Source organism: Harpia harpyja, chromosome 16 (assembly GCF_026419915.1).
Source record: "Harpia harpyja isolate bHarHar1 chromosome 16, bHarHar1 primary haplotype, whole genome shotgun sequence".
Lineage (NCBI taxonomy): Eukaryota > Metazoa > Chordata > Aves > Accipitriformes > Accipitridae > Harpia > Harpia harpyja.
Window position 1 is genome coordinate 33,362,821 of NC_068955.1, and position 18,535 is coordinate 33,381,355.

Consider the following 18,535-nt stretch of genomic DNA (forward strand, 5'->3'; position numbering starts at 1 on the left):
CTCCAAGGTTTGGTTTTCTGACAGCACCTCTCACACCACTTCCTCTGTGACTGGGCGGCTGCTCTGAGTACACGGACTGACAGGTCAATACACTTACTCTGAAGCTTATGCAGCCATTTTCTTATCCTCACTCTAGAAAGCGATAAGGGCTGCCGTCACTGAGAACTTGTATTCCCACAACAGTTTTAAAAAAGGAGGTTTATTGACTTAATTTAAGAAACAGCTTTGGAAATGAAGAATGATGGGGTGGGGAGAATCCATACTCTCTCATGCTAGGTGTGAGACTCTTCCTCTTCTTCCCGCTTGAGCTGTTCAATAAGCTGCTGCCTCTCTGCTGCTTGGCGCATCCGCATCATCACCAGGCTCTCGTAATCCCGTTCCGATACCACTGACGCCTAGGAGCGGAAAACAAAGGCAGCCTGTCAAGGACAGTATATATCCCAGCCCCCCTTCTCCTTAAATCACACTCACAACACGCACATTTGAGTCAGGAAGGTGGTTCATAGCGGTATGACCCCAGAGAAATCAGGTAAGGTGCAAAAGCTGCCTGGCCTACAGAAAATAACCTGCTTCATAAGCATTGCTGATGAGATAGAGTGGGACAGACAGGGAGCATAAATTACCCTCTTGCTGCTGGAGCTACTCCCTGCTCACAATGATGTTGGATGGGGAAACATGGCTTGCCTTGCTGTGGCTGGTTATTTTGGATGACAGACTTGCTCTGCAAGTACAACACTGGTGCACTTTGTGCACCAAAGTCCAGTATACGCTTCATCCGTTACAAAGACTAATGCCATAAAAAAAAAAAAAATCAAACCTTTCTGTGGTTCAGTCATGGAAGCAACTGCAGAAAGAAAATGACCAGGTATGTTCCCAAACCTGACACAAGACTGTTTTAGTTCTCAAAAGCTCTTGGAGCCTTTCTGCTGTGCGTGGTAGCAACTGTCACGTCAACTAAGTTGATTGCAGACTCTACCTAATAAATGTAGGCAGCAGATGACAGCTGCTATCGCAGAGCAAAGCGGTGGTTTTGGCACTCTACTTTCAAAAGCCATTTAACATTAGTAGGTGGCCTTACTATTTCGGATGTATTCAAAGCACTGCAATGCTTGGAAACATCCATCTCATTTGCTTGACAATTCAGGTAGAAATAAAAGCATGTTGACAGAAGGTGAATAAAAAAAAAAAAATCACGTTCATTTTTCTAGGAACTAGATTTAGTTGTGATTTAAGGACATCTTAAATAGAGAATAGAAGGGATGAAAAGGCAATAGAATAGCTAAGTAAGATTCTGCATGAAAATGGGGCAAGTACAAATTTGTTATCATGTGCCAGCAAAGTGGTTCTTCCAGCTGCAGAGTGTCTAGCTGCAAGGACAAAATAGAAGCCCACAACAGATGAGAAACTTAGACTGGGAAATTAAAGAGACTAATATGCCATAATTGGTATGTTAGGAGCCGCGTGAATGAAATAACCTTTCAGTACTGCACAGCACAGATTTTCACTGTATCTGAGAAAGCACCAGATTGTATCAGCCTTCAGTGGCAGAACTAGGCTTCTTCAAAGTTCCTGTCCACTAACCACAGATACTTACTGTCATTTGCTTGGCTGAATGACATAGTCTACATGCGACTCATGCAGATGAATCACCCATACAAACCTGAATCGCTACCTCACACTCTGGATTTAAATTTAACAGACAAGAGATTATTTCCAGCCTCATTTGGGAGCCCTGCTGATACAACAAGCCATCAGAAGTGGCAGAAGGGAGAGCACCAAGAGAAGAAACAGCCTGATTCAAGGTGGGCTACAAGTCGGTATTCACGTTGACAGTTCTCAAGCAATCTGGATGCCTCTAAGGGAGCTTGCTTTCTCCTCAGGCAGAGTGTGGGCTGATGCTTTGCCACTCCACACACCTACTTCCTGCAATCCTGGCAATTACCAATAGTGTAAAACCCAGTTTCTGACGTGGCTGACTCAGCAAGGGCTTGGCTCAAAACAAATACGTACGCACAAGGAACTGCAGCCTGGGAAGCAGTAACAGGAGGCACATGAAGAGAAGGAGGCATTGTGGATTTTTAGCATTTCGGGTCCAACCTGGCTGAACCATCCCTGGACTTGCTTCTTCCAACATCCCAGCATACTGGTGAACGTGGTGGTCGCAGTTCTCCGAGTGCTTGAGCAGTTTCTTCTCCCCGCCTGTTGGGCTCAGGTGCTGCTCCGACACAGCGTAAGTCTATTTTGCATTCAATTTTCCTAATGTTTGTCTTTTACATCTGCATTTTGTTGCTTTTTAGAATTCCATTTGACCGTATTTCTTTGGTTTCCTTCAGTGTGACTGAGTCACCATCTCCCTTCCTAACCACCCACTGAGATTTTTATACTGTGCCCTTCACCATGAAGGTGGCTGGTTACCATGGTACCAAAGTGCCCTTCTGTTCTAGATGCTAGATTAAATCTGTTCTCATGGTGACTGTGTGCCTTTGCTGTTCTTCATCAGCTTGTTTCTGCAGCACAGATTTGAGAAGCTCAGACATCGCCATTCCTTCTCCACTGAATAAGGAGACTCCTTAATATCTAAGACAGGCCAATTGCTCCTTAACACAGGGACATAGTGTGAAGTTTGCATTTCCTGCAATACCAGCCTCTCTATTTTCCTTCCAGCTACAGGAACAGGGAAGGAAGAGGTTGTTCCTGTTGTGTGACTTGCTGCTGATCCTGCGACTTAAGTCGAACACCTGACTGTGAAGAGTCAGCAGCCTCCTTCTTCTCGTTGCCTTTCATCAGCATGGATACTTGGCGGAGAGGGTCCATTAAGTCCACAACGTTCTTCAGACGTTTCTCACTCAGGAGACACAAAAAGCTGGGCAACCAAGTCATCATCTTGAATCAGAACAGCCACACTCTGGACAGTGATGGACAGTGCCAGAAGAGGGAATGCTTGAGGGATCTGAAGGACAAGTCTGATTACCTGTCATGTCAGAGTGAGCAAAACCTAGCCAAGGCACAAGCACCTCCCAAGCCTCCCCGGCTGTACCTGGACAGTTCTAGCTGCCCTAACATCATAGATCACACAGATTCTCACTCTGACATCTCCTTTTCTGGTGCTGCTCATCAATACCACAAAGCTACTCAAACTCAATTCCACAAGGACCAGGCTACAGACTGCGGGACCTCAGAGACAGGTTCCCAGAATGGCACCACTCTTTCTGACCTGTCTGATCCCTTCCTGTCCTTCAAAGTGGATTTGGGGCTATCACTTCTTGAGGATGTTCTGCAGACCCTCAGGAAACAGAATCCAAGAGATTACGCCATTTGAAGGTATTTATCATTTAACATTATCACATTTACTTACTGCTGCTGCCAGTTTCTCTAGTCCTAGCAGGAGGAAGGATACTGCAGCATTCCTGTTGTGTGTGGCCTGTTTTGTTGTTCTCACCTAACCCACCACAGACTGTCCTTGTCCTTGCCAAGGAGTCCTTTGGAGCAGAGCTCACAGGCTCTGTGCTCAGATGAGAGCACTGTCTCTGCTGGAACCTCGTGGGCAAGTTTCCATTCTCCACACTGGGAATTTCCCACTCTTGACTGTGCATCTCCTCCTCCTCATGGGAGAATGGCATTGCATGGCAAAAGACTTGTTATTTTGGGGATGTGACTGTGATACTGCAGAGCATGGACAGAAAGGGATATGGCATACATCATTTGTGGATAAGCAGGGACCTTGCAAGGAGGCAGTGGCATTGCCTCTCAAAGCCATAGCTATGGCAAGGGTCAAGAGACAGAAACTGGTGTTTCTTCTCCCACCATGTTTGGATGTGAAAAATGAAAGCTGTTCCCCCTTTTTTTTTTTCTTGTGGGTTTCTTTTCCCCTAACTCAACTGCAGTTGGCACTCCCAGCCTGGAAACAGGTAAGCATCCGTATAGTCTCGAAATACAGCAACAGCAGTTTATTTATCCTACTAGCAGAAGACATTTCTCTAAATACTGCTGCCTGAAGCATGCACTGATCTATCAGCTGTACAGATATGGAAGAATAAATGTATCTGTGACTGGAAACATCTTGTTGCCTCATTTCATTGGTAGCAAGCCAGAAAAAGCCCAGGCACCAAGAGCACAGGTCCCTCATCTGTAGTGATCAAGATCCATCCTCTCTAGCACTTCAGGTTTTTATGAGGGTGGGGAAGCAGTGTGGCTCTGCTTTTCTGGGCTGGGAGAAGGCTAGAGCTGCTGGTACTTTACCTTCCCCTGAGGAGACTGCACACAGTTCAGGTCAAGACCCAGCGTGGGAATGAACAGTTCTTTACCCTGTGAGCTGGACAGTGGGAAGGGCTCTGCCAGGCTGAGAACATTTTAGGCAGTATCAGGGCAAACTATTAAAAGGACACTGCAGAAACTACTGGGTCACCAATTCTTACCTTTTTCATAGCTAGATTAGATACTAGGGTTCTTTTTTAAAAAAAAAAACCAAAACCAAAACCTCCATGCACCCAGATAAGCACAAGCTTTGGAAGCCGGCTACAGCAAAGTACACAGAGACATTTCAGAGAAGGCACAGACAGCTTTCAACCTACTAGATTCACATCAGGCTGTAAAGTCAGATAATATAAAACAAACTCTATGAAACCTCAAAGGAGCTTAGGAAAGATGCAGGAGTGCCAGACAAAAGGCTTTTCTCAGCACTTTAATGTGGCTGAATGAATGGCCCAAAATGAATGAGGAGCACTGGCAGGGAGATCCCACTACTAAAGGTGCAAGGAAGACCTTCCCAGAAGCGAGTACTTTATGCTGTTGTCGTGGCGAAAATATGCTCTTCATAGCTTTGTACAGCTGTTGTGTGCTTTGAACCATTCAGAGCTGCAGCAATCAAATAGTCACTGCTCTAAAATAGCGTAGAGTAACACTGGCCAATCCACAGCATAACTCACCTGTTTGGCTCCAGCAGCTCTCCAGGAACTGCTGGACAACATGCACCCAAGAAAACAAGCCAACCAAGACTGTGGAGGCAAGTATCTTGCAACTTACTGCCTCCTCACGACACAACTTTTGAACAATCAGCCTTGCTTTCACCTGGGCACTGCTTCCAAAGCTCCCCTGGTGTAATTAGTGCATGGCTGTCCTTTATTTGAAGACTCTGGTGCACAGCTCCTGGCTGACTACCCCAGGCAGGGAGCAGACACAGCTCTGAAGCGGGTGAGTAGTGAGCGCGTTGCCATGAGAACGCTGCAGGTCTTCGGCTGTTTTCTGAAGCAGAGCAGGGAAGGAGCTGCATTTGCAGAGCAGGAGCAAATGGGGGTGGATTCAGACAAAAATAGGAGCAACCCAGAGGGAGCAGCAAATAGGAAGTGAGGGCAGCTTAAATCAAAATGAGGTTAGTGCAGCTTGAAAGCAAGAATGTGGACCCTGACGGCTGGGAAGCCAGACTGGGTATGAAAGGATGAGGCAAGGAGTGGGTTGCGGCAGTGGTAAAAGATATCTGAAAAGACCTAATATTGTATAGTCTAGAGTTGAAGAGCTGAGGACAAAGAGGATAAGTCAACTAGAAGCACTACAGCCAAGAGAAGCTATTACCAAATTACAGATTTTGGAAGCATCCTAGTGGAAGCAGCAGGAGGATTTGGGGAGGGTCTGGAGTAGGAAGTAGGAAAAGCAGGAACCAGAGCAGCCTGGAGATCTTAGCCTGGACAGCAAGACTGCAATATAACCAAAGAAATTGCAGCTGCTCACACATAAAAGCAGTAGAAAAGGACAGACAAGCATCAGTAGTGCAACTCTTGGGAAAGGATGCAAGTCACTGGCCATAACTCCTCACCATTTTGAGAGCTAATATGGGATTGACGAGGCTGTGTTGGACAGAAGTGAGTCACCACTTCCACACAGCATGAACACCATTTGCTGCTTTAGCCTGCTCTCCCTTGCTGCTCCACCAAGCTAATCCTTCACAGCAGGCAGACGCTGCAGTTCCACACTAACAAGCTTTGGTCATGGAAACAAGCCAAGATAAACTCAGTCAAAACTCAGTGAAAAGCCTGGCCAAGCTTTTGAACCCAGAGAGGCAAGAATCCACACCAAGCTCCAATTGCACCAGCAACCCCCTTAGGTATGAATGAGCCAGTTCTCATTCTCTACTAGCGAGATACTCAAATAAGCTGGACTGGATTCTGCTTTTTTCCCCAATTTACCTTCTAACACTCTGGCAACCTCTGTGAATCTGCTGCGTCTGCAGGACTCTCAGTGGTTCTACATTGTGCATGGAGATCTGTCTGGCTCCTGGGCTATGATGTTATAACTGCCTTTGCCTGAGATTTCTGGGAAACTATGCTTCTCAGACTGTCCAGACAAAGAACATGCATCCCAAGTGAAAACATACAATCCTAAACAAAACTAGGATAACAACAAGGCATTCTGATGTATAAATGCATCTACTATAAATAAAGTAGTTAACAAAAAGTCAGGAGAGTGGATGTCCTGAACAATCTCACAAGCTGCTAAAATATTTAGGTAGTGAACACACACAAGGCTGATCGAGACACAGACTAAGGGCACCCGTAGAGCATGAGGCAGGAGTCCTCTCAGCAATTACATCTTTTTGATCTTTATACCACAGGGAAGGAGGAGAGGGGAATATGTGTCACACGAAGTTTGAACTGGAACTCAAATAAGCAGCAAAGGATCTCAGGTCCCTTCACAGCAAAGGAATTACTAACTAGATCAGAAGACATGCAGAGCACAAGATAAATTCTGTGCTATAGAGCAAAGTGTAATGTAACATGCTTCAAAAGAAGTGGATACATCTCCCACTGCAGAGAGCCAACAATTTGCTGCAGGACAGTCTCAGGTTGGTTTCTATGTTTTAACCACTAGATGTTATTGCCTTCCATGTGTTTTGTGATTGGAATACATTTGTTATACAAGACCAACAGCTTCAGAGGGATTATCTGGTGAAATAAACAGGAAGCAGCTAAGAGTTAACAAACACCTTGCGCTCGAAGTAACCATACCAGTAAAGAGGACCCAAACCAGACAATAAGGTCTCTACAAGGATATTTAATTTGATATTGCCTTCTCTTCCCTCCTGCAGACCCTAAAAATATAGGTTTCCTTTCAGCACTGAAATTTTCATCCTCTTGTGAATGCAGTGAGTAACCAAGCCTCTCTTAAAGAAACCTTCTAGGAGACCCACTTCAACCAGCTATCAGCCAGAAGATTCCCACAGTCAAAATATATTAGAAAAAATTCCAGAAGAATGGCATTAGAGGCTTTGGGCTGAGCAAGGAACATCCTTATTTTTCACTTGGAAGAGAGAGAGTCAGATTGTGTGAAGATCCAGTCATCCAAATAGTTTGTGTTCTCAGTGTGCTGCTACTCAGGCAAAAGATCCTTTAAAAAAAGCCACTGCTTCAGCACAAAAAGGCTCATCAGAAAGCCAGGCCTTTCATTAAGAGCTCCTTTTCAGCTCTGCTGGGAATCAACGTATCTTACCACAAATGCAAGACACACTGTTAAATTTAGGTTGCTATAGAAACAGGTTTAAATAACAGCAGCCTATGTCTCCTTACCTGTGAAGTCCTAGGCTGACTAGTGCTGTCAGAAAGGACAGTGCTGGGATTGTTCCGGGGCTGGCCCTCCAGCCAGGAAATCTTTAGAGGGTTATTTATCAGGCCAACTTCATTCTTCACAGCCATCTCCTAACAATGAAAATATTCTTCCATCACCATCTGAATTTCAGACCCCACTCCCTCACAGGTCACTAACAATCATAAGAGTTTTTCCATCTCAGCCTGGCATCAAGGCCAAGTAGAGCACAAACAATAAAGATTTCACAGCGCCCTACATGAGAAGCACCCTTTAAAGTCCACATCTGCATCAAGCATAGATAGAACATATCAGTGCCAGTACTTTTGATAAACAGGTCACAGACAATTCTGGTGGGTTTTTTTGATTATTTGGATATATGAGTGAAAGAACAGGTGACAAGGAATAGACACTCTTGTACAGGATAACTTTACGTTGATGGAACTACTAAAATTAAGCGTAACTGATGATTTCTGTTTCCACAGCCACATGAATTATTATAACTCATAGTGAGTCAAGAGATTTTAATTTCTTTTAAACTGCAAATGCCCGATATAACCTCTAAAACTCATTAAGCCCATTTCTACAATGGGTAATTCACCTTCAGTGAGAGCTGATCAAATAGCTCAGTGCCTGCTTTTTAAAGCAGTGTCTCTTTCCTCAGCCTTTTACATGCACAGCCTGCTTGTTTATGTGCATGATCTGCTCTGGGTTTATGCCTCCAGCTTTGTCACTCCTTTCATGCATCTGTACCTTTAGACTCTCATTACCCTTCTCCACTGCCTTAATGACAAGGCAGTGTCTCTAGGCCGCCAGTTTGCTAACCCTTCTCTTCTGCAACACCCCTTCTTGCCCACCCTCCATTACACACATCTGGGGTCTCCACCAGACTTACAGCAGCCTTAACTGTAGCAAATTCCACGACTGCGCTCCCAGTCTTCCTACTTGAGATCAACAAATTAAGCACATCGCCATACTGTTAAGACAGAGAAAGAAAGAAAAGTTAATTACAGACCCAGAAGAGATGTCAAGTTCATTTATGGAACAAATGCAAAGAGAAAACATGTGTTTTCACAGACATGAGGCTTGAGCCGTCACCCTTTCTGTCTTGCATCATGATTTCACTGATCCCAACCTGTCATAATTTCTGTCCCTCCGGGAAATAATTCTGGGGAGGCATGCAGCTACACACTTTGCTTCCAGCAAGCCCCAGTGCAAGAGGGCTGCTTAGCTCAGAGTCAGAGCTACAGGAGGTATTTGCATGAAGGGAAAATAAAGATCACATGCTGGGATTAATCAGACCAAAGGCTTGTCTATTCCTGTCTCTGAACTTCCCACAGCAGCTAATGTACAGTGTTTTAAGTGAAGGCAAAAGTGCACAATAACCACACAGCCAGACTAACTTTTATGCAGGGTGTGAACCATTCAGTGGGAAGAGTTTGCAGTTGCTCTGTTTCAGCAGGAGTCCCTGCTGGGAGTGAGACAGAGGTGCTAGCTGGGGAACAGTTCAGAGCTAATGGATCATGCTGATGATCTCTGAAAATTGCATGAGAAAGCTGGACAACAGAGAAGAAAATGAGCCACTCCAGTTTATATGTAGCTTCTCAGAATTTACTATCCTTTCTTATACCATTGAGAGAAGAGGAAGATCAAGTAGTGGGAAAGTGTGTCAGACAGGACCTTTTGCAGGATCTGCAACAGAACATCTTTTGAGTATCCTCCTCTCGTCTCATCTTCTTTCCTGCATTTCCATTTTAGCTGGGAAATAAACATGACAAGTTAATTTTGTCCATTTGAACACGTTGCCATACTCAATGCAGCTCCTGCCACCTGCACGTTAATCAAGTTTGCTATTTACAGTTACACTCCCAGAATTCCCAAGACAGTGATCTCAACATCAGAATGTGCAAAGGGAACAAATTATTTGGGGAACAGGGAGAAACATTGCTCACTGGAATAAAAAAGAGATCATACTTGAAAGCATACTAATAGCTGTATCAGGGTAATAAGCAGCTGTTTCCCTGTGCTTAAAGCAGAGACAACTCAATCTCAGGCTCAAAAATCTAGACCAGACACTAGAGAACAGAGTGAGGGAGGAAGGGTATTTTAAAGGCAATGACAGGAGCTGTTCATGTGCGTGATGCACTTTATATAGTGGCACTTCACCTCCACTGTACAAAGGGACAGGCCAGTTCAGCAGAGTTGAAGCGTCCCTTCTGTCTTACAAAGGTGCATAATGTTCTATCGGTTTTCACCAAAACCCAGCTTTATAATGATGTCTTACTTTAAGTTTAGGAGTTATTTTGCCTTCTGCTCCATTTCTTTCTTGCTTGCCTAAAGAGGGGAAAGGAAAAAAAAAAAAACAAAAAGATGGAAAGGACATGGGTGAAAACTCCTCAGCTAAAGAGCATTTAGCACAAAATTCACCCTGAGAATGTGCATATGGCAATAGCAAACACTTCTGGATTTCCACTAAACCATTTCAGCCCCAAAAGTCTTGTGCAACACTATTATCAGGAACTGTAGTACAGACTGGATATTGGATGTCAGCATTTTTCCCTTCTATGATGCCCAGACTTGCCACAATCAAGGCTAGAAACAGCTAAGCAAAAATACAAGCAGGAGACCTGCTAGACGCTGCAACATTTTTCCCTGCAAGAGTTGTGCTGGTGGGAACAAGTGTGGAAAAATTAAGGGTAGACAAAAAACAGGATACCATAGCCTAAGAATTTAGCCTGGCCCTGCAACTAAATACTTTATAATAGTGTGCTCTCATAGCAAGGATCTCAGAATATTTTACACTAAGCAAATGCTCAATATCATCCCCAATTCCTGATATGTGAAATTAAATTAAGAAAGGCTAGGGTGGGCTGAATGACTTACATACAGTCATACAGGAAACCCCCGGTGACCCCAAAAAGAGTTTCTGCATCTGGACCTCTGGTGGTGTTTTTTTTGTTTGGGTTTTGGTTTTTTTTTTTTTTTTTTCCATTCATTAGATCAATATTTTTCCTGTGAGAAAGAAACAGATCTTATATTATAGCCTCTGCCAGAATGAAAGGAGTAGGAAGCAAGAGATAACAAATCTTCCCATTGAACTGAAAACCTGAACAGCACTCTACCTAGTTTTGAAACAAAGAACAGAACTTTCTGAAACATAAAACTGTATTTTAAGCCCACACAGATACACAATATTTAAAAAGGCAATTCACTATAGAAATGTGTGAATGGGAGTGAGGTTCAGGAATACCAAAGGATGAGGTTCTGGGATTCTGGAAAAATCTCACTGCCTCCTATATGAAGGAGACTAATTACAGCTACTGAACAGCCCACAAGAATTAGAGGGCGACAACTTCAAATACGACAACTACCTATTGCATTGCAGCACAGAATGCAGATGTTTTTCAGTTCAGTATGTTGCTCATTTCCTGAAAGATTTGTTGCTGGTCTTTGTACAAACCTGCGATGAAGACTGTGTATGCCCAAGCAACATGAGAGAATCAAGTTCCAGAAAGTAAAGCCTCAGCAACCATAGACTAAACAAAACTTTGTTCTCCACACTGAGTCTCTTTTGGGTGGTAAGTACTGAGAACTTTCAAGGGGATACAGAAGTAGTAACCCAATGACAACTATTATTTTTTGCAAACTCAAGTCATTCCCTATTTAGAGTCTGCAACGCTGACTGCTTTAATTGTGACAGATAAGCAGGACTTTAGGCTCTCTCCAGCATAACTGTGGGGTTCCACATCAGACCATCCAGATTCAATGCTTTAGAATATTTATTGAAAAGCAGCAGCAACAATGTGTTAAAGAAGAGCATGCCACATATAAGAAAGCAACACCACAGAAATACTAGTCTTTTGACTTATCCGTGAAAAAGGTGCTAAGTAGGATCCTATATATGGCAACATGACCAAGTCAGAAGGCTGCATCTGTATGTGAGCTCTGTCTACAGAAGTGTTGGAGTCCCACATGCATGTAGTTTGGCTCAGGGCTCCAATCTCATCTGTTCTCACCTTGGATGTGCTGCTCTCTTTCAAGCCGGATCTGTTCTTGAATGAGTCTCTGCTGCTCCTCAAGCTGACGGGAGCCTTCTTCACGTAGGCGTATTATCTACAGCAGAGGTAAGACAGCACAGATATCTGAGGGCACAGTTCCATGGTTGGTTCATGCCAGCTAAAGACTGCCAAGGAGAGCTTTTGTCGTATACCCATCTCCTGAGGCAACCCTCCTGCTAGTTCCCCTGTGACAGCTCCAGTGCTCATAAAAATGGACCCCTCATGTTCCTAGTGACACAGTCCCTATCAGCCAGCACATAACCAATTAGCTGCTGTTACTGTCTGCTATGCAAAAGGAAAAGGGCAGACAAAAAATAAAATCCTGAGACTGACTCATTTGCCAGACTGCTACAAGATCCCATCTACATGCCTCTCCTTCATAGAGCCCACTAATCCAAAAGACTGAAGGACTGCTATACATAGATTTGCTGCATCTCATCACATGGTTTTCTTTATGACTGTAAAGACTTTCAGCAATTCTTCTCAAAAGAAGCAGAGAAATCTAAGAATTTATCATTACTTCTTGTTCTAATGATCTCGTTATCCTGATCTCCTCCTCTTCACTCTCACGAGTCTGGGCTTCTCGTTCTCTGGCTTCAAGATCTGCAGAGAAAGAAACAAAATTAAAACAATCCAAAGAGAATTTTCACTGCTGACCAAAGGCAGATGGAAAGATCACAAACTTGGCTACACCTACACCAATTTCAAAGTAGAGTCCCAAGAGTTCTGCTACCTCTCCTCTGCCCAGGCACATCAATGTATCAGCAGTCTTAACAGTCAAAGCCCCTAATTCCTTCCCAGAGCAGGACCATCCCCAGCTATGACTGCGGGAGGAGATTTCAGATTGCTACTCTATTGTACCAGGCATAAAGAAACCACAGCCATCACAAATGGACAGCAGATTAATCAATGGTGAATTCCAGCAGTAGAAGAAATGCAAACACCCAGCTAATGAAGACTTCAAGCCAAGAGAAAACAAAGTTTTGATTTTATTACCAAGCTTTACTTTCTTTCGCTTCTCATCAAGTTTTTGTGTCCTTTCTGCAGCTTGCTTCTTAGCCTTTCTCACTTTGTCATACGCCGCCTGTCAAAGAACCGACACAATAGTGCAAAACTATGTAAAGTGGAAGAGATAAAATGGAAAGCAGTGAATAAAGGCGAGATCAGATATTGAAACACTGTGAGCAGAGGTAAAGCATTTTCTGCTTCTTGCTAGCATTCCACCTAAAAGTGTTGGAAGTTAACACAAATATCCTGAAAGAACTTACTTATTAATTGGGGTGAACTGGCACTTTCACAGGCACCTGTTTAAACCAGTTGATAATCTGTTCATCAACCTACGCAGAACCTTTCTGTAGTAGGTAAAGCATAGACCAGCACAAATGCTCAAATATTACTTGTAGAATAGTTGTACAGAAAAGCACTGGTCTTGATTTATAAACTAGAAAAGCTGATATTTTTCCTTCCTGCATAGGAAGGGTTTGCTAAACACTTTTTCCTTTTTAAAATGTAGAAGCCAGAAAGTTCTTGGATGCCAAAAGCTTAACTGCCCCTTGGAGGGGAGGTTACAAGCTTTGCCAATGTTTGAAAAGAGGAGAGTTATTTCACATTTTTAAATCTTATAATCTGAAACTTTAACATGCCTTCTCTCCTGAGTTTATCTGGATAGAGTTACTTACTCATTTTTATTTTGTTTTTATTCTTTCCCTTCACATGTCCAGATTACTTTCAGGCCTTGAGCAGTAGGCACTCAGCCACTTCCTGACAGCAAGAAAAGAGTCCAAGCTACATCTGGCAGCCTGCAAAGCTCTTGCAGCAAAAGGACAGGGATTGTGACTATGATTCAGCTTTTCTGTTTACAAGTCTCTTGTGCCCCATGGAAAGAAAGGCTTTGAGCCTTAGCAATCACATCTAGATATTACTTATTTGTCAGACCTTGACTTCAAGGGAACTGCAAATGCACCGTTGTCACGGGAATTTAATGTGTCTCTGAATCAGTGGTAGTTATCATTTATTTTTTTTTTAAGTGGGATATGCCCCAGTCTAACACATTATTAAAGACAGTATCTCACTCATGCAGCAAATGGACAGAGCTACACCCAGCACAGATAAAGAATGCTTGTCCAAGTTCTTATCTGGCACCCACTACTTGATCTCATGGAGAACTACAGGGAATAACAGAGGAGACTTGCATTCATGAAGTCACAATCAAAGGGAGCAGGACAGACAGTAAGAGAGTTTCCAATACTTCTCTAGCATGCTTGCAGAGAGTAACACCACACAATCCCAACATCACCAAGGGATGGGCATCCTTACCCTTGCTGCTGCATCTGTTAGTACGGCTAAGGCCTGAGACAGTTGGTGGAAGACTTCCGCTGGGAATTAGAAGAAAAAAGGGTAAGATGCAGAAAACCATGCTAGTGGCCTGGAGATCCACCAGAAAAGACAATCCCTTATGGAAGAGACCTGCAGAACATCAGAAAGAAGAATAATCTTTCCAAAGCATTTGTAAGCCAACCTATAGCCAGGACCACCTCAACTTAAAGAACGACATTTGTTACATAAACTTCAGTGTGAATTAAGAAACAAAAACTGGGACCATTTCACTTTAACAGAAATTGTGAAAACATGAATTCAACAGAACCCCTCTACAGAAATGTACTACTCAACCTGCAGTCAGCCCAAAATACAGTTACAAATAAATTCTCCCTTTCATATCAATAGCTTTTCAGCCCAAGATTCAAACTTTGTATTTTACATCAACATTGCTGACCCTCTTCTTGGAAGGTTACACATATAAGCCGGAGGCCTCCCCGCACACTTCAAATCACTTCTCAACCTTCTGCAGACATCAAAGCCCCTGGCTTTCCTCTCACTGCTGCTAAAAATCTTTTTTTTCTGATGGAAAAATTCTCTGTACTACAGTTATAAGTTTTCAATCTATAAGACTGTAGCCCATCAAACTGGAAAATGCAAGATACAGAACGATGTTTATTTTGAGGTGTCCTGATTAACAGCATCCTTCTAGTTACCACTGCTGTTCACTGCTACAAGTAGCTACAAAACCCAAAACCAGAGCAGCTGTAGAAGCCAGACCTTGCTAACAGTTTAGGTGTACTCAGTCCCACACAGTCATGGCCTTGTCTCTAACAGACAGAAATGGGCATCGCCCATAGATAATATGATTTGTGAGCTTGTTATTTAAGTTTTGACTGTGAGGTATGAATTGAAATAGCAACCAGCCAGTAAACACTGGGGACAGCATGGCCAAAGGTCTGGGATTCAAGTACCATGTGGGAAGATTCTGAGAGGTGCAAATATAATTTCAGCACTGACTTAACACTGATGTTTCTAAAACCAACATGTACGCATTCAACCTCAAAACCCAGAGCTCTCTAATAGTTATGAAAATAATTCTTAGTCCTGCCTATGTATAACTTCACATGACATATATCCAGGCATTCCCATAATTACGTGCAAAGACAGACCTGAAGTTAAGCAGAGCCACTTCGAGGAGTCTGCACATGTGAAAACAAACATGAAGAGTTGTCTGTGTCCACACAGCCCCATCTCACCTGCTCTGGGATCATCTGGGTTCTTATCTGGGTGACAACTCAGGGCCTTCTGCCGGTATGCTTTCTTAACCTGCAAGAGCCAGAATTGAGATTTACTGGTTGGTGCCGTTTAGCCCGTGTTGAGAAAAGCGACTTGGAAAAAAAACAAAAACAAAACACTGCAGAAACAAAAAAAATTACTATTCAGACTGTTTCTTTTGTTGTTTTTGTTGTTCGTTTTGCTCAGCTTAAACCACACCTCCCTGTCATAAGTAGAAGGCTGTGGCTGAACCAGCATTCATTTGCATGACTAGATGTCCCCCAGGCCTGAGAGAAAATAGAGACACTTTCTGGAGTGCCAATAGCTCCATTACCCCCTCCTATTGAAAGGTAAAGCAGCCTACTGTAATAGCAAGAGACCTCTGAAAAGCTCAGTTTTCAACCTGAGCACAGTGACCTGTCCTTTTTAATCACACTGTACTGCAAGGACAAGCATTTGAGCCCAGGACACTTAGTAGGCAGGCAGCCATATTTTGAATGAGTCTAAGCTTTTCAGAGCCAGAAGTTTTACTTCTAGGTGCACTGTATTACAGCAGTCAAACCTCACAATCATCAAAGCCAAGTCTGGTTCACCGAGGCAGTTTTCTAGCCAGAGGGATACTGCGTTCTTCGCAGCTGTAACTTTGGGACAGAGAAAGTACCATTTACTGTGCCACACCTGAGTTTGGCAAGGTGAATAATGTTTGACCAAAAGTTGTTTAATCTCATCTACACTTCAAAGACAGACCAACAACTTTCTGAGCTAAGTCACTTCTAACAATCTGAGCTCCCTTTGTCAAGGACGCATCTGCATGCAAGAAAGGAAAGGAAGAAAAGCTGCTCCATTCCACTGCCAAGCAGTCCTCTGTGGAAAACGAGCAGAGTAAGTGGTGACCTGGCACCACCTGGTGGACACAGCTCTTGGAAAGGAAACGGGCAGCGCAGCCTCACAGGCCTAATCCTATCTCCTGCCTAAGCAAGGCTCCATTTAAGAGAGAGGTAAGCCTCCTCCCTGTGCATCAGGCACAACTACTGCAATAACCATTCTACGTGGAAAGTTCAGATAAGGCTTCTCTAAACAGTGAGGTTAAACTACTTTGACAGCCTTGCTCCCCCTTGTTCATCTCTTTTGGCCATGCTGCTCTGCATACAAAGGGTCTTTGGGTTGGTTCAAGTCTTTTACATCAAGGATTAGCACTCTAAATTACACTTATCACTTTTTAAGTTGCACCATAACATCCAAGTCGTAATTTTATCATCCTTTTCCCCCAGTGACTAGCTCAGCAGGTCACCTCATCTGAGGTCACCTGAAGTCTTTCATCTCATTCAATCCTGTGCATGACATTGGGCTTGTTCCGCCGCTTTGTGCTTCATACACATGGAATTTCCAGGCAGCCTCAGACACAATTGCTGGTTATGCCCAGGCTGTAGCTTCCAACTTTTACCCTATTGTACTGCTACTGCTCTTTACTGCTAATGAAAAGAAAAAACAAAACACCCAAAAGAAAGCCTAAGGAGCAAAATGAAAGTTTGCCTTTCAACTTTAGCTTTGTTCAGTTACTAATGGTTTTACTCAGAGCCCTACTTCCCTTGAAAAGATCACTTTCCCAGCTCAGTTGCTCAAACCTCATGTTTAGTGTTGACCTACCAATTAAATTAAGGAAAAAATGGAAACGTGTAATTCCAAACCCACAAAGTTAACAGGATAACTTACGGGAACCTACAGTGCCCAGACCCACCTCTAACAACTGGATTTTTGGTACACACAGTAGGAGCTCTCCTTCTGAAGGCACGTAAACAAACAAACCGAGAGAAACATCGCCCGAGACAAATTTCGCAGTTCTCTCCAACTGATTTCATCCTCCTCCGAAGCCGGGTTTCGCCCCACAGGCTTCAGAGGAAGAAACGGAAGGGTAAGTTGAGGGCAGCAGAGCCGACGCCAGAAAAAAACGGGCTTTCCCACCGACTAACAGCTCCAGCCGACAACGCGGCAGCGCCCAGGGCAGCGACATGACATTAAAACAGCGGCTGGAGCAATCGCTTAGCTAAATATTCGGAGAGCAGCAAACACAGCCCCACGTCCGAGCCGCCTTCTGCCCTCGGCAACAGCCCCCGCTCCTGAGGGAAAGAAGAGCGGGGGCCCCGGCCCGAGCGCCCCCGCAGCCCCACGAGGGTTCCCGGCCCGCGGACACTGACCTCCTTCTCCGACGCCTTCTCGCCGACCCCCAACAAGCCGTACAGGTCCAGCTGCAGCAGATCCTTATCAACCGCCATCTCGGCGCTGACCGCCTTCCCCCCCCCCCCCCCCTCCGCGCCTCCCGCCGGGAAATGGAGTCTCCCCTCACCGCCGTAACCCGTCCCGCCCCGGCAGCTTGACTACATATACCAGGATGCACCGCGCTGCCCGCCGCGGCGGCCGCTCCCAGCGGGCCCAGCGGAGCGCGACGGTTGCTGGGGGTTGTAGTTTTCTGACGGCGGCTGCGAGCGGGCCGGGGCGGCAGAGGGACTACAACTCCCGTCGGGCTTTGCGCCGCCGCCGCCGCTGAGGGTCGGGAGGGTGGCGACGGGTGTCGTTCGCCGCAGTGTTAGCGGTTTCTTGTCGAGATCTGTGGCGGTGTGAGAAAAAACAAAAGCTCCACAGAGCACCATAACGATGCACCGGCCTCGCGGGGAGAGGCGAGTGTCCTTCGGGCAGCCATTTCCTGAGGAGGCAGCTCGCTAGGCCGGAGCAGGGCCAGGCTGCGGGGAGCTGTGGGCCCCACGACAGGCCCTTCCCCAAAACATCCTAAAATACAAGCACAGCTCCTGGGGAAATGCCTCTCATCCTTCTTATTTTGTCATGTCTTTAAGATACCTTCATTTTTTTCCATAGCAGTAAATAAGTAGGGAGCACTGTAGAAGAAAGTCTATTCATTTAATCCAATATACAGAGGAAGGAATTCCCCCCAACCTTTACTCCAATATTCCAGCAGGACTTGTGTCCAGGTGGCTGAAGACTTAAGAGCCGTCGTGCCATTTGTCTTAATCAGCCGCAAATAATAACTAATACGAGGTCAGCAAGAAAACTGGATAAATGTGAATCCAGCAAGGTGGATATCTGAGAGAGGCTTTCTCACCCAGTACTGTAATAAACCTAAGTCATGGTCCGTTACCATGGAGCCTAGCCCAGGGTGAGCAGGAGGCTTAGCAGTGCTCTCGGTGGGTGCAGACTAAAGTCTAGGCAGAGATTGAAATGCCTGCGTTGTCTTAAAACATCACTGGAGTCAATTAGAAATAAGATTGTACATTCAAAATGGATTCCACCTTGTTGAG

At 44.6% G+C, this 18,535-nt stretch overlaps 1 protein-coding gene across 4 annotated transcripts; it reads right to left on the reverse strand.

Moving 5' to 3' along the window:
* Positions 1-183: 183 nt before the first annotated feature.
* On the reverse strand, positions 184-17,568 carry DNAJC17 (DnaJ heat shock protein family (Hsp40) member C17). Of its 4 annotated transcripts, XM_052811015.1 has the most exons (11): positions 17,420-17,568; positions 15,206-15,275; positions 13,947-14,005; positions 12,627-12,714; positions 12,151-12,233; positions 11,589-11,685; positions 9,857-9,906; positions 9,253-9,330; positions 8,468-8,548; positions 7,557-7,685; positions 184-395 (listed from the first exon to the last, which is right to left on the reverse strand). In XM_052811015.1, exons 1-11 carry the CDS (start codon positions 17,495-17,497, stop codon positions 273-275), a joined length of 936 nt encoding a protein of 311 aa, XP_052666975.1. In that variant the 5' UTR covers positions 17,498-17,568; the 3' UTR covers positions 184-272. The 4 variants fall into 4 exon arrangements, with proteins under 4 accessions (XP_052666975.1, XP_052666974.1, XP_052666976.1 ...); XM_052811014.1 differs by lacking the exon at positions 12,627-12,714 and having other exon boundaries at positions 13,947-14,096; positions 17,420-17,552; XM_052811016.1 differs by lacking the exons at positions 184-395; positions 12,627-12,714 and adding an exon at positions 1,223-2,950 and having other exon boundaries at positions 13,947-14,096; positions 17,420-17,553.
* Between the last annotated feature and the right edge of the window lie 967 nt (positions 17,569-18,535).